This window comes from Pyxicephalus adspersus, chromosome 11 (genome assembly GCF_032062135.1).
Source record: "Pyxicephalus adspersus chromosome 11, UCB_Pads_2.0, whole genome shotgun sequence".
Lineage (NCBI taxonomy): Eukaryota > Metazoa > Chordata > Amphibia > Anura > Pyxicephalidae > Pyxicephalus > Pyxicephalus adspersus.
This window is the reverse complement of record NC_092868.1, coordinates 60448671-60473928: the sequence shown is the minus strand read 5'-3', so window position 1 is coordinate 60473928 and position 25258 is coordinate 60448671. Positions and strand designations below refer to the sequence as shown.

General features: G+C 46.6%; 1 protein-coding gene across 1 annotated transcript; it reads right to left on the bottom strand.

Moving 5' to 3' along the window:
* Nucleotides 1-6: 6 nt before the first annotated feature.
* Nucleotides 7-24384, bottom strand: ADAMTS15 (ADAM metallopeptidase with thrombospondin type 1 motif 15). Its single transcript, XM_072426281.1, has 8 exons — nucleotides 23234-24384; nucleotides 12050-12182; nucleotides 9876-10043; nucleotides 8798-9081; nucleotides 5359-5536; nucleotides 4682-4857; nucleotides 3730-3905; nucleotides 7-1354 (listed from the first exon to the last, which is right to left on the bottom strand). Exons 1-8 carry the CDS (start codon nucleotides 24176-24178, stop codon nucleotides 619-621), a joined length of 2796 nt encoding a protein of 931 aa, XP_072282382.1. The 5' UTR covers nucleotides 24179-24384; the 3' UTR covers nucleotides 7-618.
* Nucleotides 24385-25258: the final 874 nt, after the last annotated feature.

Genomic DNA, 25258 nt, shown 5'->3' with positions numbered 1-25258 from the left:
CTCCAAGTTCAGACCCCAGAGCTCCAAGTCCTGACCCCCAGAGCTCCAAGTTCAGACCCCAGAACTCCAAGTTCAGACCCCAGAGCTCCAAGTCCAGACCCCAGAGCTTTAGGTTCAGACCCCAGAGCTCCAAATCCAGAACCCAGAGCTCCAAGTTCAGACCCCAGAGCTCCAAGTCTTCAGTCCAGATTGAAATAAAATGAAGGATCTGATCCATTACTGGGGGGAATGAACACTTTCTCCTTAGAACATTTTTTATCAAAATGAGAGAAAACATTTTCACTCATTTATCATCTTTACAGGGAGTTCTTGAAACTCTTTAGGAAAGTCCATTTCAGCAGCGCAGTCTGCATTGCGGGAGGAACACCAAATCTCCAACATGGAAAATTTCCACAACGGAGACAACTAACCCACAAAGAGAAAGTGCCAAGCAATTATACTTCAGATGTCCCTTTGTTCTCTATTACTGTCAGTATCATCACAATGTAACAGTAGATTGTTTGGTCATTGGCCGTGGTGCTCCCGGTATTTGGGTGATGGATTTCAGCACATCCCCTCCGCTCAGTGCCGGGCCTGGGGAAAGTTCCAGATTTTTCAGCAATTTTTCTGCCCCCTGCATTAACATGGTCGGAGAACACAAAAGTCCAGCTCCTGAGGTTTTCTCTTTAACTTACAGTGCTCTCTGGGTAAAGTTACCCCTCCACCTGCACTACACCTCAGCTGCCGCCTCTTGAACCCCCTGCCACAGGTCTTTGAACAGCTTGTCCACTCTCCAGCCTCCCACATGGGGCAAGGATCACCGCAGGTCCTTAGTGCTGGTGGCCGCAGGGAAGCTGGGCAGTCAGTTGCCAGGTGTTCCCAGGGGTCACGACATTCCACATTGCGAGTCTGCTGCCCATTGCCGCAGGTGACTGAACATTCTCCCCAATTACCGGGGGTCCACTGAGACTGCGGTCTGGGCCGTGGAGGGGGCAGAGCTGCCAGGCTGTTACTTATTATTTGTCCCGCAGAATTGTCTTTCTTTTCTCTGGGAATGTAGAAGGTGTACCGAAGGCGCGGAGGGGTCATTTTGCCCACACATAATACCTCTATGGTCAGTGGCTCCTGGATGACGTTGATTGCTTGTAAGGCTTCCACAGCAGTCCCGGTGCCGCTGTATTTCAGCAGGCTGCCACGGATGGAGATGTCACGCTCCACTGCAGACACAATGTAATTCCCATTCAGCAAGTAGCGGCCCTGCGAGTTCTTCACTGCTAAGTAATTGTCGTCATTGATGAGACCTTTATATCCTCGTTGTCTGACATCCAGATTACTGGCACCAGCCGGGACGGTGACCACAAAGTTATAGCCGTGCCTGAAGAGAGAACACCAGACAAACAGGACATCAGTGGGTGAAAGTGTCTGAAACAAGATTCATTCTTCCTGTACAACCAACCATATTCATTTTATTCCCCTCCAGCAACCGGAGGAAAAGGATTTGTATCTGATTGGTTGCTTTGTGTACCAAAAACAATTCTTTACACACACAATACAATATATGTGCAAGCAAATCCCACAGAATATCAATGCAAACCCGATTCCTGAAACTCAACCTGGATAAAGGGGAACTCATCATCATCCCCCCTCAAATTCCAAATCCCCCCCTGACATATATCTAACGGTTATAACACTGTTATTCGGCCCTACCCTCAGGAATGCTGTCTTGGTGTCACCTTCCATTCTGCCCTCTCATTTACCCCCCATATTCAGAACATTTCCAGGTCCGGTCACTTTCACCTACGCAACATCTCCAAAATCCGCCCCTACCTGTCCCCCGAGACCACCAAACTCCTTGTACACGCTCTTATCATCTCTCGTCTGGACTACTGTAACCTCCTCCTCCTGTATCACTGTCTGTATCTGTCTGTCATTTGCAATCCCTATTTAATGTACAGCGCTGCGTAATATGTTGGCGCTATATAAATCCTGTTTGTTAATAATGATAATAATAATAACCCTAAAACTAGGAACTATAAACTAGCGGCTCTGGGTGTACAGTGGGATGAATGTCTCTATATTAGGATGTATCCCGTCTATAAATCATAGGCTCTGGGTGTACAGTGGGATAAATGTCTCTATATTAGGATGTATCCGGTCTATATACCGGCGGCTCTGGGTGTACAGTGGGATAAATGTCTCTATGTGAATACACCTAATGGAGATTTTGTGTCTCTTTCCAGCCCCTTTCTATAAGATAAAGCAAAGCTCCGACTTGCACAGTATTATATTTGTGATTTGGGTTCTTTGCATCTCTCTGAAGGAATAGAACATTGAACAGACATGGCGTCTCCCTGTTACACAATTTGTGGGGTGAGGGGCGGATGTGGCACAGATGGTATCCATTGGCAAACAGATCTGCCATTGGAGGAATATCAGGAATGATTTCCATGGAGCCTTCAGCTTCAATCAGAGTCCCATGGATGAGAAAGGTTACAGAAATGTCAGATGGGGAATCAGTGGGTTTGGCTGGGGATCCTGGCAGGATCAGAATGTTTTATACCCATTGTGGGTGTGAACAGCTCTTGTTTGACATAATATTATTTATAAGTGAATCCTCTCCATGGAATGGGAATCTTCTACCAGAACTGCTGCACTTCTCTCTACTTCTATACGTATTGTCAGCTCAGTCGGGGATTTAATAATCTGCAATTTCCTGGCATGCACAGCCCCCACCAGAAGAAATATCCTGTGACTATAGAAGATATCGGATTTGTTGGGGGGATTTCTAACCTGGCACACCTGAGAGATCTGATTGGGTAGGTACACTCAGCTTAAAGCTACACATACACTGGACAAATTGTCACCTGAAACCAACGGCCGTGATTATTTCCGGTAAAAATCGAGTATGTGTACATCAGTCTCCTGACATAGCTAACCGATCCATCCTGCACAACTGGTAACTGAGCAGGACTGACTGCTGTACTTTCCCATGTAGGGGGCACAGCGGGGTGCTGCTAACCACCCCCCCCCCCCATCTCCATGGAACAGGTGTGTGTACAGTGCTCAATGTTCTCCTGTTATTGGAAATAATCATGAAAGATCATTTCTAGCGACATAAATCTGATCTGATGGGGCTTTAATCAAGGAATCTTAATCCATATCTATCCCTATCCATACAGATTCAATGTATGATAAAATAAAGATGTTTCCGAAATACAGACACCAGAAGATATATTCAAATCCCATTGTTTCCCCTGGATTACCTCCTATTGGTCCTTTATTGTGCTGGATAAACTCACTGACCAATAGGAGAGGTTGTGAATATATGTGTGAATATAACTTCTGCCTGTATAGTGAATGATGTAACATCACTTTCACTGAAGATCATTCTGCATTTCATCATCATATATTCAGTTTGAATTGATTAGATATGTGTCGGGTTTTCTTTCATAAGAGGTCAAAGCCATGAATTGTGTAAATCCTTGCTCATCTATTCTCTGCAAAATGTCTGTTCTATCTTTATAATTCCACTTATTAACCTCTCAGAGCTACTTTCACCCACCTTCCCTAATGCTGTTCTGTAGGGGTGGAGGATACACAAAGTGCCAATCTGCAGCATTGGCAGAGATGGTGGCAGCTTTGCACAATGTGTGGGGCCGCAGGGGCCCCTAATCTGTAAAATGATTGCTGCTATTCCGGTGAGGATGGATCTGAGAGGAAGCCAATGTGATCTCATTATTTGCCACTCACATGGGTTTTGTGAAGAGTCCCGACACTTTCTTGCAGCTTTTATTGTCCCCGCCGCACACTCTGCATTTGTCAAATTTCTTTTTGGATCCCAGCTGCCCATCACAGCCGGCTTTAATGCATTTCCCTTGTACACAGATTGATGTTGAGTCCGGTGCACATGGTGTCCCATCTATTACCTATGTGAAGAGAACATTAGTGTTACAACGTACCCAGCGAGGAAACACACACAGAAGTGCCAATGTAGAGTTGGGAAATATTCATTCTTTATACAGTTATTGCATATTGTTTGGGTTTTAATTAAAGGGTCACTCCACCACCAAGACTCTATTGATGATATTATTGTACTAAGCTCCCACCATTCCCAGCTACTGGGAACACCTGCAGTAGCCATTTTAAGGGGTTCTCATTCTGTGCTGAGTTCCTGGGTCTGTACCTGTGCTGTGCCCATGCAAGAGTTCCCATCACCCCAGGGCTCAGTTCTCAGGTCTGTACCCCTGATCTTCCAATTATAAGGGGTTCCCATTCTGTGCGGAGTTCCTGGGTCTCTGCTGTACCCATGCAAGGGGTTCCCATCATCCCAGGGCTCAGTTCTCAGGTCTGTACCCCTGATCTTCCCATTATAAGGGGTTCCCACTCTGTGCGGAGTTCCTGGGTCTGTACATCTGCAGTGCACATTATGAGAAGTTCCCATCATTTCTCCTTTATTTTGTTTATGATATATTAGGGAAATGTAGCCGGTGGAGTGAGCAGGGTGGACACTCTCAGAAGTTGGGTTTCTCCTATACCGTCCTCCATATATATTGGAGTTATAGAGAAACATTTTCAGTTCTCCCAGATTTCTGCACTTTATTCCTAGAATGAAGCTGCAATAATCTTTATATATTGGTGAATACACATACACCTGTACAGATACCAAATCTGTCTGCGCAGCTGCTGTCCAGGAGGTACCAACCTTTGGTGCCAGGACGTAGAAGTAACCTGTGCCATTTGCTCTGCAGATCAACTTGCATTTGTCTCTTGGGGACACACCGGAGTATTTGGGGACCCAGCCCACTGTGGATGTCAGACGATTTGTGCTCTGGTTGTATCCGTTAAAAGATTCACATTGCTCCTCCCTGAAACCTTTACCTGAAATATAAAATACAGAATTTTACTACAATGGCTGAATTTAGGAGGGGTGATGGGTCAGATGATGGGGGTCAGTATGAGATGTGCACCCCACATTCCTGTACCACAACACACGTTCAGAGAAGGTAAGTACTGTATAGAGAGCACTGACTTGTATCAGGCCTGGGGTTCCGGAAAGGTAAGTACTGTACAGAGGGCTCTCACCTGTATCAGGACAGGGATTCAGGGAAGGTAAGTACTGTACAGAGAGCACGGACCTGTATCAGGACGGGGGTTCAGGGAAGGTAAGTACTGTACAGAGAGCACTGACCTGTATCAGGACAGGGGTTCAGGGAAGGTAAGTACTGTACAGAGAGCACGGACCTGTATCAGGCCTGGGGTTCAGGGAAGGTAAGTACTGTACGGCCTGGGGTTCAGGGAAGGTAAGTACTGTACAGAGAGCACTCACCTGTATCAGGACGGGGGTTCAGGGAAGGTAAGTACTGTACAGAGGGCACTCACCTGTATCAGGACAGGGGTTCAGGGAACAGGATCTGTATTTGACCCGTAGCCCCTCACAGAAGGCCCCTCCATTGGTCGGTTCCGGATTGTTACATTCTCTCTTTGCCAGTTGAACACCCCCGCCACATGTCCGGGAACACTGACCATAAGGACTCCACTTCCCCCAGGATCCATCCACCTAGAAAGAGGATGAAATGCAGGATGAATGATGACCAGTTCCTGGCAGACATGATTCCATCATTACACAGCGTATTGTCATATTCATCCTTCTCATTCTATGACCCGTATCCCCAAGATTTCACGTTTGTGACAGTGTACAACGTTACAGCATATGGCGGTGTAATAGAAGCTAGCAGCTGTCCTATGGAATAGTTTCATTCTTCCCCGATCCATGACACATGTGTGAGCAGGTCCTCAGCCGGAGGAGGAAGGGGCACAGATATTTATTTATCACAGAGGTGCCAAGGACATTGCTGTGGTAGAATACGGCATTCCTGGCCAACATTGAGGAACAAAACATCCTCGTCCCACCTGAGGGATCATATTTACCTTTCATGGCAGTGAGATGTACACACATAACCCAACATTTATGGGGCCCTGTAGGGAATAGATCTGGCAACGTCCCCAAGAATCATGCAATAAATTGCGGTGTACCCGGCCAATGCCAGCCTGTTCCTCACACTGTGTTTTAGGACACTTCAGGAAAATTAATGTATTCAGGGATCAGATGAAGAAATGTCTCCATTACTCCCATAAACATAAAAATCTGTCCCCAGGTTTGTAAGGGTTGAGACACCAATTACCGGGGGAAATCTCACAAAAGTAAAAATTCCAAATGCTGTAAGAAGCCAAGATGATAAGACCGAGCTGATCTGACCCAAAACTCAAATATTAAAGTGTACTGCCCAGGGGTTGTGTTATGTGTTATTGGTGTTCATTGAAACCCATTTCAGGTCTGTTTGGGATTATAAATTGGGTGACTATGTGGGGGTAAGGGGATACCTGGTATAGCCTGTCACTATGGGGGGAACAGTACCATATACTGGAGGTCACAGACCGGGTCATGGAGCGAGGGGGGCATAGCACTATCTGTCTCCAGGATATAAAACACAGCAGTCACGTATGTCGGTGTACACGCGTGCTAAGCAGTAAATGTTTTTGATGTTGCAGCTGGGGAGAATGATGGGCTGGATATATTCTGTCTTCTCATAACTCATTATAAAGACTGGACAAACAGGAACAGATGTGAACATGATGGCAGCCCTGGATGCATCAAGGAAGATTTTCTTTCCTAAGTGACATTCATGAACACAGGAGATAAAATGACCATTAATAGGAAATGTGTTTAGAATAAATCTCTTATCTACACACGGCCCAATCACCGGCAGCCTCATCCTATAAGATTAGAACGTTGTCAGATGTAACAAGTTTGTGTTATGTTTCTGCTATATTACAATGCCCCCATTATGCACTAATCTGGTGTATTACCCCCGGCATATGGTACGTGGGCGTATTTTATTATCACGTTATATAGTAATCATACCCAGCATATGTACTAATTAGTTGTATTTTAATACCCCAGATATCTTCTCCACTCACTTATAATACCCCCATTATGTGCTACTGTGCTGTATTATAATACCCCGGACATAACCTACTCTTCTGTATAATAAAAACCTGATTATTTACTAATCCGCTGTATTATATTACCCCGTATGTTCTTTTCTGTTATAATAAAGTACCTGTTCTATGCTGATAAAGTACAATACCCCATTATGTACTTCCCTGCTGTATTATAATGCACCATTATGTTCTGCCCCCCCAATACATCACACAGGCTGGCAGGGACTGGCACATCCTATGGATCTGTATCACCCCAATCATAAGGAGGAAACGGGAGAATTCTGCTAATAATTGGATGCAATGTTGTACAATACCGGGGCAATGTTTCCATTACTCAGACATATGAAGGGAGTTATGTAACACGGTGAGCAATGCCCTCCATACATTGACATTAACGTCCATAGGAACAGATGTCAGATGTCATTGCTGCATTTCAGATGACAGGGACCCCCTACACAATGTGAACTCCCGGAACATTCCTTTCCCAGCCCCCCTTCGGAAAATACGAGCTTATATTAGCTTGAAATAACTGACAGCTAAATCTTTGGTTATAAGTTAAGTCAGAACATTGGTAAGGTGTCTACAAGTTGTATTTTACTAATAAATTTAGGTTCTAGAACATTGGAAGGAAAACCTACGTGATGCCACTTATAATGCCAGATCTGAATCTCTATGCCAGGCCGGGATTTATAAGACACTTCAGATGTTTTTCAGTCTGTGACCAACTTTGATTTACAGCATTTACACAGTTTAGTCCTTCGGATATCTGTCTGTGTGCTACCAGCTCATGTGAATCCCCCACATTCACACAATGCAGCCCTAAGCTGTTTTCTGTTCTATTATTAATATTATTATTATACAGGATTTATATAGCGCCAACATATTATGCAGCGCTGTACAATAAATAGGGGTTACAAATGACAGATACAGACAGTGACACAGGAGGAGGAGAGGACCCTGCCCCGAAGAGCTTACAATCTAGGAGGTGGGGGAAGTATCACACAATAGGAGGGGGATATGGAATGGTGGGAAGTAGTGAGGGTTTAGGAGACAGAAGAAGACGGGTAGGTGAGGGGGAAGCGTTGGGTTTAATATGAGCAGAAAGTAGGAGCAAGCCGAATAGGACGAGGAGACCATTCCAGAGAGTCGGGGCAGCTCCAGAGAAGTCTTGGAGCCGTGCGTGTGATGAGGTTATGAGTGAGGAAGTCATTAATAGGTTGTTGGAGGAGCGGAGAGAGCGGCTGCGGGGGGGGTTAACATATTTTATCATACAACTCCTGCATTTTATTTACACTCAGTCTATGACCGGCCCATGTACAAATAATTCCCATTGTCTATTAGTGACCAGCTGCAACAATTCACCGAATTTATGATGTCTTACACCACAACAGTCCAACTCTCTCTGAATTAATTGCTGTGATTGCAGAGGAAATGCTTCTGCCTGGGACAGAACAATGACAAATTTCCCCCAGGATGCCACTCATCTCTGACCTTATCCTAGGCAGAGTTAAGTGTGAATTATTCACCCAGTCTGTGAATGATACAGAGGGGCTGATTTACTATAGGCGCTCAGGCTGTTTAGTTTTTTATCACTCTGCAAAGAATATCCAATGACATGCAGGAAAATGAAAGAAGAGTGAATTTTAGCTTGCTCATGATTGGAAGTCTGCAGAGCTTCATCTCTTTCACTAAGTTCGGTGATAATTCACTTTGATATAATTAGTCCTGCTAGATGAACAGTCTGAGCTCCTATAGTCCCCCCCATGTTGGGTTTCCTTGAATCGGGGTGACATTGTTACGATGTGACGTTCCTCACCTTGTATCGGTTGGTGTTGTGTTTCTCCACACATTCTCCATTCAGGCAGAACCTTCCCTCACCACAGCTGGTACCATCGGCCCAGGGAAAATGTCGAGTCTGGCACACCAGCTGCCCCCGGGCTCTGCCCGTACACCACAGCTTGGTACAATACTGCATATAGGGGCAAGGCTTGGAGCCCAGGCCGAATGCCAGCTCGCATTGCCGGCCCAGGCTGTACCGCACCCCGGGAAGTTCATCGGGAAGTGTGATTGGCTTCGCTGGCTCGTCCAGGAGACATTCACCTAAACAGAGGAGGGAAAAGCATTAGACGATGGCCAAAGTCAGGTGAAAGTTATCACAGAAGCCTCTCTGACTCTGCAGCGTTCTATGATGGCATATTCTGTCCTGAAATATAAAGCCCTGAATTCTATTTATAAAAAACGCCCCCTCAGGGTTTTATTATTCATCCTTTTTATTTATCCTGGTGACACCAAGACGGGAAGTGATGGATACCTAAAATATTACAGCTGTCACCTAAACAAGAGGTGAGGGGGAACCTCAGACAGGGGACAAAGCACAGGTGCTAGGGTACCCCGTCATCTGTCCATGTGCAGGTGTTCAGTATCCACCCCACCTATCACTGTGCAGGTGCCAATGTACCCCAAAATTTATTAATATATGGGTATAACGTGCCCCATCTTTTTATCACTGTACAGATGCCAATGTACCCTCCCATCTACCACTGTACAGGTGCCAATGTACCCCAAAATTTATTAATATATGAGCATAACGTGCCCCATCTTTTTATCACTGTACAGGTGCCAATGTACCCTCTCATCTATCACTATACAGGTGCCAGTGTATCCCCAAATCTATTAATGTATGGGCATACTGTGCCCCATCTTGACCCCCTATCTGTCAATGTATGGGTGCCCCAACTCTTATCATTGCAAAGGGTGCCAGTGTACCCTCCCTGCTGTCACTGTACAGGTGCCATTGTATCCCCCAATGTATGGGCGCTGTGTGCCCTCTTATCACTGTACAGGTGCCAGGGTACCAATAAGCCGTGGTTCATCCCTGAAGCCCCTATACTCACCATGCCCTCTGTCTAGGAAGTCGGTGACAATGGCGGCACTGCACCCTGACCAGGGCTTGGCCCGGTCGATCTGGATCAGTGTGGGAGACATCATGTGATTCTCTTTGAGTTTTCCGAATACTTCCTCGCAGGCCTTGACGTTGTCGTGCGGCATATTAAAGACGTGACCTGCGGGGAGAGGTAAGGAGGGAGAATGACGAAATCTGTAACCAAAATATCTCCAAGATTAGAAAAAAAAGAAGTTGTGATATTGAGCAATTTACTTGTGGCATCCCTGGGGATTAATCCCTTCATTGTACAAACATGTGGAAGACATTGTGCGAGGAAGAGGAGGGGGTGAAAGATTTGTCCTAATCTCTGAGATAAGAGGAATGTTTGTACAGACAGGCGAATCACACATCAGGAATGGGGACACGCCGCGCCCTCCCTAATACATCTGTATGCCGAATCTGTAATGTACAAAGTGACAACAGAATCCAGAAATAAAAGCTGCATGGGGTCAGTTCCCATAATGATAGGATTCAGTACATGAATTCCTTTATTTATAGACGTAATAGTCTGCAGATCACAGAGGGGGCCGCGGTGTGACTGAGCCCCTTCATGGTCTGCGCCCATTTCCTATTCTATTCTGGGTTTATGAGCACCTCAGGCCATCAATGGAGTCAGGACGGGGAATCTGAGATTTACAGCTTCCAAAACCCAGGAATCGGCTCCAACCGAGATACAATGATTGGAGAATGCAGAAGATGTGATCGGTGACACGGGGGTCACTCCTCTCAATGCTTTCCTGGGGTTCCATTCTGCCTGCAGGGGACACAGAGTACAATCATTCTGGAACCAGAACCAGGTTCTAACAATCGATGCCAATGGGTCTGAGAGAGGGACGAACCAAAAGTCACCAAGGACACAGCTGGGGTTGTGCTTTAGGACTCCTGGTATGATATAACAAGGAAGAAAAATCTGACAGTCTCTTATAACATAGTACTGGGCTCTGACAGTCTCTTATAACATAGCACTGGGCTCTGACAGTCTCTTATACATAGCACTGGGCCCAGACAGTCTCTTATAACATAGTACTGGGTTCTGACAGTCTCTTATAACATAGTACTGGGCTCTGACAGTCTAATATAATATAGCTCTGGCAGTCTCTTGTAATTTACTAGCTGTCTTCATTCTGGCAGCTGGCACAGGCTGGAGCTGCTCACCCCTTTATGCCAAGTGTTACATAACTGATAGGGGTGAGTTCCTCGATATGTTGCCTTCTTTACATGGTGCCATCTGATCCGGTGCCCCCCTGAATGCACAGGGCGCCCACACACGTTTGGCATTGCTGGCCCTATGATGACCTCTCCTCCTCTCTGATCCTTTTGGCTCTGTATATAGCACAGGCTGAGCGTCTGCTGATGCTTTGGGTTCCTCTGGCTATTTTAGTGCCATGTTGGTACGGGTGGCTGCACCATAGTGGTGGAGATGCCAGGGTATTTCTGGATTCTGTGCTGCAGCCAAACCCAGGCTCTGACCGCACTGGCTGAGGATGGAAATGAGCAGTCTGTGAATTGTTTGCACCCTCTCATCTACGCTGCCCGATTTATACCCCCAGAAATACCGACACTTTCCTCCCCAGTACAGCTATGAGACACAAAGGGGACACGGCAAATGTGAGGAATTCCCATCACCACATCCCAACTGCTGCAGGATGAGAAGGTTATGGGCAACGTCAAGTTCAGATACAGCAAATCTGCAGCTTTCATTACAATAATCCCCAAAGATATTTGTGATAGGTGACAACGTTCTGCCCATTTCCATACTGGACATCAGTGTTGTCACCACATCACACAGGTTTCCAATGCAATTTCTAATTGTCACCATTAGGAAACCGGCCCTGAGAAATGCCCTGGGGCCACCTCTGGACTGCATGTAGATAGGACGTGGGGGCAGGCAAAGAGGCAGCAGGGGGTCAGCAGCACTGAGATGAAACGACAAAGTAAAACTTAGATTTTAGTAAAATAAACTGCAGTGATTTATAATTCCCAGAGCTGAGCGTTCAGCTGAACTGAGAAGGAAGCCACCACACTGACAACATGCTGGGCCCTGATGAAGACACGTGTTGGCCTCAGGTCTACCCATGGGGCCCCTGGTATCCAATATAGAGGGAGATTTCCCAGAAGACTCACCCAGCTCGTGTGCCGTGGTGAAGGCGGATGGCAGACCATCGTCCTCTATGACGGAGCAGCTGCGTTTCGGGTCGCACATGGTGCCCACATCCGCCATGCCCAGGGTGTCGCAGGTGGAGGCTCCGCACAGATCCTGCATGGAGGACAAACATTGCCATCAGTAAAACAACATCAACACATTCACAGTCCAAAGCATGTTGTAGGGGGCGCAGGGGGCCCAAAATGCACCCAAACTTTTCTCAGTTATCCATCAAAATGAGCGCCATGTTTCTGGGGTCTCAGGGGCCCCTAGTCTTCATGAAGGATCATGCTTGATGAAGTGACATGGGAAGGCAATGGCAGGACGGCTCCTCCATAACCTGGAAATTGGGGTCACCCAAGAAATTGTTATATAATTGATGTTATAATTACTGTGAATGAAAAGACACAACCAGAATCTTGAAATCACGGTGACCCCATTATGGGGTTATCACCTCCATGGGAGCGGCTCTGATTGTATTGTAACCATTATCGAATAGTAAGAAACTGTTCAAATACCCCAAGGGGCAGATCTGTACCCGGGTACTTTACCTGCCCCCTCCCCATTCCATAGATACATACGTTTCTTTGCAAAGCGCCTGGGACATCACCACAGAGGTCACCAAGGTCCTCAGTCTGTGGGGGGGGTTCTGTGTTTGGGGACACAAGATTCCTGGTTCTGGTGGATATATTTGTTCCTATTTGTACACGGGGTGACAACACTGTGGTTATGTCACGGCAGGTAGAATAGCGTTGTCACCCTGTGGGGGGAAGGGGGAGTCATTGGGGATCACCGGGTCCTCAGGTTTGCATTGTTCTGTATTTGTTATATTTTGGATCCAGCTGTATTCTAAGCTCACACCCTGGCAGTGTGCACGTTACAAAGTGTTAGTTCTGGCACAGATTTATATTGTACGTCAAGAATCTGGAACAAAATGATTGCAGAAGTTGTAAAATGCGATTGTTGCTGTGGGAAGTTTTCCCGTTCATGCCAGCTGCTGTTTCTATAATGGAAGAATCAAGTCGCCCACATGGCTGGCATCACCCGCTGGGTGCCATTGTCAGATATTCGGAGCCGTTCGGTGCCATGTGGCGGGGTTGTTTTATGCTTTATAAGTACACAGAAAGTGTTTGTCTGGCGGCTGGCTGCGTTGGAATTACTCGTTTTTCTTTGTGCCAGTTTGAGAACAATTTTGATTGTTTGAATTCCTCGGCTCTTTGGCAGATTTCGTGTTATTTGTGGCCGCTGTCCAGCTTTGTGAAAGCGGCGTGTCTGGGCCGTGACTTGGGGCATCCAGATAATTCTCAGTATGACTGGGGGCACACAGAGGGCACTGCGGGTTTATTCTGGGGGTCAGAATCTTCCCTTAGGATCCATTACAGGAGGCTGTGCTGACAATGTCACCAACCTAGGCCATCTCGTTGTACTGATCTCTGCAGGTTTCTGCCCGTCCTGTTTCCTATTCTCCTTCCTTCATTTCCCAACCTGCCAATGTGGTAACTGTATAACTTCCTCCCTGACTTTCCTTTGGGGATACCCTGAGGGGGGTATATACCTCTCCAGTCCCCACCTACACCATTAAAATTGTCCTTTACCTGACCTCTCCGACCTGCCTCATAGCACTTTCCCTGTTCCACATTTAAACAGGACACGGCGTCTCTCCCACGTGTACAGGCTGCAGGCCATGGCTTCTCACCAGGGCAATTATTCCAGAGGTCTGGGAGGCTTCCATAAATCTGACATATGATTCCCACAAGTCACATGTGTAATGATCGGTGAATGGAGGGATTACTGATACATCCGGGGTCATCCTATAAAGTAATGACATGTGTGCCATCATCCTTCCATATCAATACATGGTCATAGACAAGAATATGGCAGGATCATCGAATGGTAGAATAGAACCTATAGGGGTACAAAGCTGCACCCAGGAATGGACCCCCAATGGTCAGCCGCTTCACCAGTCACCCAGCCAGAAATATAACGGAGAGACCCCTGAGAGGAACTGAATCCAGGACCCCAGCAATAAACACAGAATGATTCTTCAGGGTGCAACAGGGAGGCTCCTAGATTGTAAGCTCTTCGGGTCAGGGTCCTCTCCTCCTCCTGTGTCACTGTCTGTATCTGACATTCATAACCCCTATTTAATGTACAGCGCTGCGTAATATGTTGGCGCTATATAAATCCTGTTTAATAATAATAATGTCAGATTGAATATAAGGAAGGCTGGAGGGCAGATTTAAGCAGCAATGTCTACAGCTGAGTTTATTAGCTACAATAAGCCCATTCTTTGTTTTCTGGTCTCCGTAGTCTTTTTCTTATTATTATAAATAATAAACACTGAAAACAGTGCCATGGCCTTGCATGTAAACTTATATTGGTCGGTTCCCTGCTCCTGCGCTCCGGTCATTGTTTGCGCTATGTCTCAGTGTGATGGTATTTGTGGTATTATTATACTGTCAGTGCGATGCAAGGAAAACATACGGGATGAACAAAGTTTACTTTCTGTCTCTGGCAGGATTTGAAATCTTTTAGCGGCTTTTCTGATGAAGGGGCCCCATACACACCGAGGTGTCATCACCCCCCCCTGAGGACACAGAGATCTGCTAATCCCTGGGGAGGTTTTCATGAAGTGATGGAAGTGATGTCACTGTTCTGGTCGGAGCTCTTTATATTCCCGCATGGTGTTGGGTAATCTCACAGATATATAGAGACAGCGCAGATTTGTGGGAGGACAATGAATGTCACACAACTAATATTAGACGTCATGGACAGGTCGGGGAATCTCATATATTGACCAAAAATATTCACAAGGAGCAAGAATAGAAAAGGGGGCACCAGATCTCGGGCACGGGCAGATGCCCCTATGGGTGTAGGGCTCTACGGCTTATAAAGGAAATGGTTTGGATGGGATACAATGTGGGGAAGGTATTTTATACTCCAGGTGTATATTATATATGGAATTACATTTATCAGATTATATGAAAGGACCATGGAAGTCTCAGGTGGATCCGGAACCTGCGGCTGGGCAAGTTTGGGTGATTTGCTTTCCTGGGACACCCATAGGACTGGCCTGTGAAGACATTGCAGCGGCCATGACCCCCCCAACCCATTAATATAAAACTGCCACCAATGAACCTTTGCTGACAGGCCAATAAAATGGAATTGTAAGAAGCAGAAGATAATTAAAGTGCCCGGGTAATGGGGGGTTTATAGGTAATATGAAATAAGAAAAGAATCACCGAGACCATGAACTGCACCAAGCTTCAACCATTTCTTTATTAGGAAGCCGTACATTGACATTACGAGCTGTCAGGCCTCCTGCGAATTGTTAATTTCAGCGTTCTGCTACTGGAACTGGAAACATTGTACCTGGAAGTGAGCGTGAAATTGTGCGGTGATCTCATAGAAATGAATATTCATAATCATTCCACATATATGGGCCCTGTATATGGAAGACCCGTCACTGCACCACTGTGCCAACCACAATAAACTTCAGATTCCATCTTATAGTCCGAGTCTGAACAATGTTAGTGGTTCCCAGTATGGGGCCCGGAGACCAGCAACTTCCGCTATATATATAGTGGGGACACCATCACACGTGTGCGGTATGGAAAGATTTGTTCTTGTGCCCAATCTGCTTATTTAGGTCACTGATGGCAGCACACACAAGCAGAATATCCACCTATACTTATTGTGTGATTCACTGCCGGACAGGTGGTCTGTGGTATATGTAGGGTGGAACACAATACCATTCCGTCTGCTCTGTGATGGGGATGCCAGGAACAGCACCCACCAACCGATGGCCACCCACACCTTAGCACCCAGTCCAGCAAACACTGCACTATGCCAGGACGGAACACACCTAATGAACCCGGGCCCCCCACTTGGTCCATGCAAGGGGGGTCTGTGTCAGGGAACTCTGCAGCACCGGGGGGATGTTGTGCTCGGAGTGACGTCTACTCACATCGCTTTGTTTGGAAATTTCCTTTATAATTATTTTCACTTTCCCAACAACAGACACAAGTTTGCTATGAACGCTCCACTTCCTGTCTGTCTCCTTTCTTCTTTGTTAATGGAAAGCAAAGGTCTGCAAGATAACCTCAAACGGAAGCTGCCATTTATACAAGCGTTAGAACTGCGTTATAGAATGCGTCGGGGAAATGGCCGTCTGACCCGAATATTATTACAGAGCGATCAGCGCAATGTGCAGAATGATGGGGGGATAATCAATGGTTATAGGGGGGACACAGAGCTTAGGGTAATACAGAGAATGGGAGATTCTTTAGAACATTTTTGATTTTCAAATGTTGAACTTTTTACATTTTATAATTTTTTTTCTCACTCAACAAATGAGGAGCCATAAAATGCTAGGAAATGATTGGTTGTCTCTGTGTTGGATGAAACAAGATGGGAACACAACACATCATCATCAATCATCACCCAACATCATCCAAATATCAAACCTCATCCGACTTTATCAAACTTCATCCCATATCACTGAGGACCCGACGACACTGCACACAATATAACACTGATCCCATAATAATTACACCGAGCCAGTGATCTTCCAATGGTGAATCACACATTGATTTTATACATTGCCGGTATTTCAATCCTCTTACTCGCAGTATTGATCCGCAGTAACATTTTATGGGTCTAATAAAGTCTATTAATAGTCATGTTATGTACTGTATGTCCTCATGAACCCCGGGCTCTGGGAAAGGTCAATTTTAAGGGTCCTGCTGTCCTATTACCCTGGGGTAATTCTGCTGATGGCAAAGGGCATTTCATTGATAATGATACAGCAAGGAAGACTTTGCAGGATCTCCTCCAATAAATTACCCGCTGGCTTCACATTAATGTCCGGCACTTTGTGCAATGTCAGGGGGCCCCAATGTTCATTAACACATTCATATTACACACATAATAGCTTAACAAATGTTTATTGCCAAGAACACTGCAGGGCGCTCAATGCAAAGATTATTTGTTAGGATTGCAGCACCATAAAAAACAATATTTTGTCTGAATGTTCCAGCGCTGATGAATAAACCCAACTCGCAAATACCGAAGCTGGCAAAGCTCACACAGGGCACGCAGGCCATGCATCATTAATCATGATAATAGTAATAATAATAATAATGATAATAATAAAATAATAATAATAATAAAATTATAATAATAATAATAATAATAATGATAATAATAATAATAGTAATAATGATAATAAAAAATAATAGTAATAAAAATAATAATGATAACAATAGTAATAATAATGATAATAATAAAATAATAATAATATTAATAATAATAGTGATAATTATGATAAAATGATCATTTCTGCTGAGGATTGAATGGATTTAGGTTGGATTTTGGTTTTGTGATTGGGGCTCCTGTGACCGCTGATTGACGCGCAGCGCCTGCGGTTTGCACAGATGACAGGAGACGGATAGAGCGCAGGTTCAGACACATCGTCCTGTCAGCTGTGCTCATCCCAATCTGTCATCACCCCCCCCATCCCCCCCAGGACTGATGGAGAACTCCTCAATAGGACATTGTGTTCTGCGGATCTCCTCACTTTAAAAGAGATTTGTTCTGTGTGATAAGGTTGTCTGAGCACTGAGAGGGGAAACCTCTAGAGCCTGTGCAATGATGTAATGGAGCCCCTCAATACCCAGACACATGTATTGGGGTCCCTGTAGGGTGGGGTTTACAATAAATGTAATTTCTATTCAAACACAGAAATATGGAAAGTGTTTGGGGAGAAAATTCTGCAAATGACTTGATGGGCCAGCACTTTATACACATGGGGACACCTTAATATTACATGGGGACACCTTAGCAGGACATGGGGTCACCTCAATAGGACATGGAGTCACCTCAATAGGACATGGGGTCACCTCAAAAGGACATGGGGTCACCTCAATAAGACATGGGGTCACCTCAATAAGACATGGGGACAACTTAATATGACATGGGGACACCTCAATAAGACATGGGGACACCTCAATATGACATGGGGACACCTCAATATGACATGGGGACACCTCAATATGACATGGGGACACCTCAATATGACATGGGGACACCTCAATATGACATGGGGTCACCTCAATATGACATGGGGACACCTCAATATACATGGGGACACCTCAATATGACATGGGGACACCTCAATATGACATGGGGTCACCTCAATATGACATGGGGACACCTCAATATGACATGGGGACAGCTCAGTAGGACATGGGGACACCTCAATTTGACATGGGGACACCTCAGTAGGACATGGGGACACCGCAATAGCACATGGTGCAACTAAAGGAACACAGTGCAAAGCAGCTGAAATGTGGCCTCTGAATCGCCATGTGTAGGCAATGTCCGTTAGGAGTTCATTGCTCTGCATTTGATGTCTGACGCAGGAAAACGAGGCCCAGTGAGCTTATTATGTCAATTTATGAATATTTTAGGGAGAGGAGAACATTTCAGATTTGTAATCTGGATTCTGATTGGCTGTTGTCATTCTGCTTTATATATGTGATGTATATTTACTCCAGGCCGTGAATCACCATCCAGTGCAGCATTGACATTGTGTGTATCTGCCCAGGGCCTCCATTCACACAGCTCAGGCTTTGATTCATCGTGCTGCACAGTGATCACAAACATCCAATTTGAAGGGACACCCCGCTGTGAGAAGAAAATCTCTTCATCCTGATGACAACAATGTGGCACAGCACCAATCCTGGCACAGTGACCCCGAGTCTGCTAATTACAGTCACATGTATGCCGGCCTGTACGGCGCTACAACACATGCCGGCGCTATATAAACTGACAAATTGCTGCCTGCTGCTAATAATCTGATACTTTGGCATCATCAGATTTTCCCTGACATGGTCCAAGCCTCCCACCCATGACATAATATGGAGGGAGCTCAGGGCGTGTGCACTGCTAATTATAAACACCAGCTGACAGTACATACTGACATCATACTGCACCAGTAACTGGCACCGACGCCCCTACATCTGTGCTGACACTATTACACTGCTCATGATATGCCACATAAAGAGAACCTGTCAGGAGAGAAACATATAGCCTGCTCCAGGTCTGGCATTGCTAGGAGAGGTCGGTATGGCAGTGACAAGTTAATAAATAAATTTGTTAACGGATTATTATTGATGGCTCAATGTGTGCAAAGCAGGAAAGTCTATGTGCTGCCAGCAGGCTGCAGAGGGGCCCTTGGAAGCAGACCTCAATCATCCAGAACCCCACTCCTGGATGAAGGAAGAGCTCTGACTGTGACTCAACAGGGGGCACATCAGATCTCTGCAGAGAGACCACTACCCTTGTCAGCGCTTCCCTGTATGGAAGCAACGGAGTCTCTGTAGAGGTCTGTCAAGCTGTCCCTGCTACATCAGTGCTCTAAGTCTGACTAGACAGGAGGAGCACTGGACCTCTGTAGAGAGATTGCTGCTTCTCTGCAGCATGCTGGCAGGCAACAGCCGTGGCTGACAATCAACTTGACAAATGTGCTCATCTTTGCTTTGATGGTCTGGAAAGTATTTCATGATGAAAGTGAAAGTTTTGTTCTTTAGGAATGACCCCGTAATTATTCTCTGCACCTCTATAAAACCCTGTCCAGCTGCACCGCAGCCGAGGCCTGTGTACCAGTGTGAGAGGGAATGATTGCGGCTTGTACAGCGTGCGTCACTTCTGCTTCTGATTGGCTGTGAGATGAGTTTGTGTCATACACATGGGAAAGTGTTGGTGGGAAGAAAATGCATCATGGCACATCAAGAAAACACTGACAACGTGTGTGAAAACATGCAGCATGGCACTGCGAGGTGTCACACACAATCTGCTCCGTACATGGCTGACCTGTAGCACGGCTGTGATTGGCTGTTCTGTAAATTGGGCAGCTCTGGGCCCCGTGTGCTGAGGGGCCCCGTGTGCTGGAGTGTAATGAATGCGGAGCTCCCTGGGGATTCCTGGCATTCCTGATTCGGGGTGCTTGGGGTGCCTGCAGCTATTTGGGGAATATGATCATTTGTTATCTCATCCTGTCACTGTGCAGAGCTGCAGCTTCTGATTTAATGCTTCTCATCCAGGAATGCAGCTGTCACTGGTGACGCATTATAGCCCTGGATGGATATTTACCAACACAGAGCGGCCAATCCGAGGCCTCCGTCACATCGCTGGATGCCGAATCTTCAGTTTAAATTTTATCAAACATGAATGTGGTTTCCTGGAGCATTATTCACCAATGTGGTGCCAGGTGTATGATTCACCTTTTGCCCATACAGGCCCATAGAAATGTTTTGTGTAATGTGCATTTTCCTGCATTATCTCATGCATTAGCACATTGCGATGATTATGCTGACACCCCAATGCAATGCACCCACCATGCAGCACACGGGGTGCAGCGTGCACTACCAGGCTGTGCTGGTCGCAATGATTTCAGTCCATTCTGATGCAATTCTGAACAGGCTGCACCAATGCAATGCAGATTATTGCATATAAATGGGGCACCAACACCCAGGACTAAAGTGCCCAGGAAGATTCACCCTCTCTGTCTGCCCAGGTGAATGTTGTCACTGAATTGATTAAAGCACATACTTTGGGTACTTTGTTATTTCTGTTGTCACCCCGGGGGCAGAATCATATACAGGACATTGTGAGTCCCTTCCAGTCCACAGGAGCCGTGACACCAATCTGATATAAGAGAATTGTGTCACAGGAATGTTATTCTATGGATTGAGGAGCAGATGAGGACACCGGGCCCTCACCGCTGTGCAATGAACTTGTATGAACCTGGGGGGGGGTCCCTTAAATTCAGTGCTGGGAAATGTCTGACAGAACAGGAAGCAGCACGCGCTCAGGAGGACAGAGATGGAGGAGAGGCGGCACTTTGGGATTTGTAGAATCATTGGATTTAGGAGAATGTGATTTGGCCAGATGTGAGGAGGTGAAAAATACAATTCAAATATGGGACAGCAAAACATTAACTGCTTCACAGCCAGAGCACAATCATTCAATCACATATAAGATATTCCCTGGGTGTGGGGTGACACCCCCCATGTCTGTCACTTACTAAAAAGGGGCCAAGGTGCCCACAGGTCCGATCCATGACCCCCATGCCGGGCCCTGTGCCACTTTGTCCCTTTATTGCAGGCTAGCAGTCCTTGCATGTGGTGGCTGCATTAGTTTTCTGATCCTCCCTCACTCACCCCATGTGGGGTTATTCTTGAATGGGGGAGGACGGGAATCAGCAGAATAAAAACAGAGATCTTCAGGATGGAGATGAAGCCTGGAATGAGTCATATTGCCCCAGGGCCCATCAGTCTGGATTGGCCCCGGGCCCTGAACTGACACGTACATACAGTTCTGGCTGTGTCTGACAGGTAGGAGAGACACCACAGAGGGATGGAGATCACAGAAATAGAAATCAAGCAACAACCCCCCAACAAACCCATGGGGTCACCCCGGATTCCCGCTATGGGGTTACTCGAGGAAAGATGCCACTAGTGTCTGGGGTGACTTTATGAAGATTCCAGCACTCACAGGGGGTAAAATGAATGTATACGGGAGACAGATTCACATGCTGGAGTCCTGGGTCTGTTCCCGCCCACCTCTGTTGCTGTCAAAGGTCTGTTCCCGCCCACCTCTGTTGCTGTCATAGGTCTGTTCCCGCCCACCTTGTTGTGTTCTTGTTTTAATTTGTATCAGAAGTGCAATAGAAGGGAATCTTCTAGCGGGGATAACATTCTGGCAACAACTAGGAAATGTCCATTCAGAGCATCCCTATTGGCTACTCCTTGGACAGGGAAGCAGTAGATGGGCGGGGCCTCATTCTAAATAAATCCTCAATAATAAGAATGAACTTTTTACAGTTTTTCAGTTACTTTGTGTAAAATTGTTCCTTCTCAATCTCATCTACAAAATCTTCCATCTCTCCTCACCTGAAGTCTAAGCAAAAACCTCATGGCCTCTGACTACCACCAGCATTGTGGGTATTTCATGTCATTAGAGTTAGTGAAATAGCTTGACTTAGATTCTGGTAGACTGGCAGTGGGGAAGGAGGCAGCCCCTGTAATAAAGGAATTGGGCTGCTCACAGACAGATTTATTAGCTGCTTCCTCCAATCAATACCCATTGGTTGTGATAGACGCTGACTTCCAGCACTGTGGTCTCCATTACCATTCAATGAAGGAGCCTCAGACTGGCGGCCTCCGCTGCAGATAAGAGCAGACATTGTCTGTATCCCCCTCAGCCTTCCTAACAGTGACCATTCCTCGTGTAAACCCAACATGAGTGTCACGGACAGACGGGGTGTCAGGAATGGCGGTACTCTGATCTCTGGGCATCCATCATCTGTGTCTCCTGACAACAACCATCTGCTGGGCCTGAACCTATCTCCCCGCACTGACACTACAATAAACTGTTATGTGGATTTATTTCTGCTCAGTGTGGGTAACATGGGGCACGAGCCGCTGATAGAACGGAAAGATTTACCACTCCTACCCCAGGCCATGGCTGTGCCCAATGAGGGGGCACTAAGTCTGGTTTCACCTTCTATCAGGTTAGGGCATTCTGGATCATTGAAGATGAATTCTGATTGGCTGCTGGGAGCCAAATCCACCTGTAGGGCCATCAATTTCTCATAGGCTTGGCCAGGACTGGTCTGCCATCTTGGGGAGCTCTCAGCTGAACCCCAAAACAGCACAGAGATAAGTTTTGTCTAAAGCCCTGTAACTCAGGAGAAGAATGCCCTGGGTTTGGGTCGGCTGGTACTGCCATGGGGTATCAGTTATTTCTTTAGTTCTGGGTGAGGTTGTGAAGATTTAGCACCCCTGTCATGTTTTTATTGCTGTTTGTATCTCCTCTGGAGATCGCTGTCCCCAGGACTAACAGTGATAGAAAATCCAAATGTTGTCACCAAATCAGGACTACAGGGGACACCTGTTCTGGTGACAACGGTCACTCACTATGGAGAGATGTTGTCTCCCTTCTGTTATATCTACGGGACAGGAAATGGAGAGAAATCTCCCCAGCAGAACATCAATGACAAAGATCTATTCCACCCAAAAACTTTGCATAGAGGGGACACAGGGGTGCATACAAGGGGCCCCAGACATTGCCCGGCGGTGTTCAGTTTTGTGCAGACTCACCGTTTTGGTGAAGAGGATGGCGGTGTCCCAGTATTCGGGGTGCTTGTCACTCACTTTGTTCCATTTCTTCTGCCAGGCACAGAAGCTGCGCAGGGTCATGGCAGCGTTGGTGGTGATTTTGGGTCCTTTCCCGTCATCCATCAGGACCATGAACTTCACCACGGCTATGTTGATGGGATTTTTGATGCTGGGGTGGCGATACAAGCGAGCGGCTGTGGCCATCAAGGTGAGCAGATAATGCTGAAGATCGTCTCCATGGAACTTGAGCATGGTCTCATCTGCCACAATCAGCGTCTCCACGTACCTGGTGATAGAGGCGAAGCGTCGGGACCGGTGACCTCCCCTCCTGGTGCCATTGTTATGGCGTTTGCCACGTTTGGAGCTTTTGTATCTCTGGAGAGCTTCCATAATGCCGTGGTTCAAACCTGAGCTGACCCCACACCTGGACGTAGCGTCCGCTGACCGCGACATTGCCCTCCTGCGCTGCAAAAGGTGCGGCCCCTGCTGGCCAACTGCTAGCTGACCCCACGTGCCATTCTTCAATGGACTGATAAAATATTCCACCCCTTGGTAGCCAAATGCCCCCCGAAGTCCCCCGCAAAGGCTGAGGGCAGCAAAGGAATCCCGGTCAGAATTGACGTCTCCAGAATAAAAGCAATGTCTCAGGTTTGGTGAGGGTTTGGGGTCAACGCCAGGGAAATGCATGGAAAAAGCCGGAGCAATGAACTGAGAATCGGGACTTAGGTTCAAATAGAAATCCTGGTGAAAAGCGGAGATCTGGAATATCGCTCCTCTGTCCTTCACCTGGCCCTCCGTATAATATTGCCTTCCATTGATGTCAGGGTCCAGCTTTTTGGGGGTCACCATAACCTCATGTGACCAGGCGTGGGAGAAGAAGAGCAGATCCAGGGTGATGAGAGAGGTGACAGCCAGCTGTGCATGCATGGTGGTGACTCAGCTACAACCGTCCACACAATAATTCACTCGGGTGAATAAAAAAAATGTATTCACCATGTACAGGAGACTCCAAATGAAAGAAAAAGAAGTGAAATAAAAGCTGCCCATGGAGCGCAGGCGGGCGTCCCCCCAGATGATAATCACAGCTGCACCCACAAATCCAGATGTTTAGGCTGCACCCAGCGCTGCGCTGATTGTTGCTGCACTACCTGCAAACATCAGCTTGCTGGGCTTTATATACATCCCTCTCTGGGAGGTGCTGGGCTTGCTGGACTCTCCCCTGCCACTTGTAGCTCATTATCAGCCACACATACACACAGCCTCCCTCTCCTGGCTGCGTTTAAAGAGCCCGGAGTCTCATTCCCTCTCCTCGCCACTCCTCATTGGAGCCCCTCTGTGCACTCCCAGACAGGACTGGATGATCTGTGTGCCGGATGAACAGAGGGAGAAGTTTTGTGCACATTTTGGAGGATGTCTTGGCTGAACCCGGTGACACCATAAGGAACTTTTACAGGAACCCAGCATAAAGAAGCAGCGCAGAGTCTGGGGGGGATTTCTCTGCCCCCCGTCATGGCACCACTGACTTCCCATTATCCCAGCGCTCTCATTCATGGAATTGGGGCCACATAAGTCAGCATCAGGTAAATGTCCTCTATGACTCCAGATGGGGGGGTTCCGGTGACAACGCTGCGCACTCATTGTAGGTGAGGGGGTCACTAAATGAAAGAAAATGTCAGCAATTTATTTACTTTCTGAGACATTTATATATTTATTTATTGAAAGCTTGGTATTGGCCCCTTTAATTTTCTGTACAGCAACGCTCAGACTGGGAGAGGGAGATGCAGCCGGTCAGTTGAGTTAACAAGGAACATGCTGATAGGAGAGCAGAGATCTAATTGGGCTGCTGCTTCTTCTGTCACTGTCCAGTTACAAGTTGGGAGGTAGGGAATCTGTAAATGTTAATTACCTTCTTTATAAATCAGGTCTTCTCCCTGCCAGACTAGGCTGTGCTGTGTGGCAGAGCTGTATAGATATCAGGAGTGAATGGACAGAAATTATATTTGACAT

What these genes read in the sequence shown, in the direction of transcription:
- ADAMTS15 (XM_072426281.1), bottom strand. Translation starts at nt 24,178, where the DNA reads ATGCATGCACAGCTGGCTGTCACCTCTCTCATCACCCTGGATCTGCTC. An exon ending in CTTCCTAGACAGAGGGCATG is followed by an intron (nt 9,082 to 9,875) that starts GTGAGTATAGGG and finishes TCCTCTGTTTAG; the next exon opens with GTGAATGTCTCCTGGACGAG. An exon ending in GGACTCTTCACAAAACCCAT is followed by an intron (nt 1,355 to 3,729) that starts GTGAGTGGCAAA and finishes TTCTCTCTTCAG; the next exon opens with GCACGGCTATAACTTTGTGG.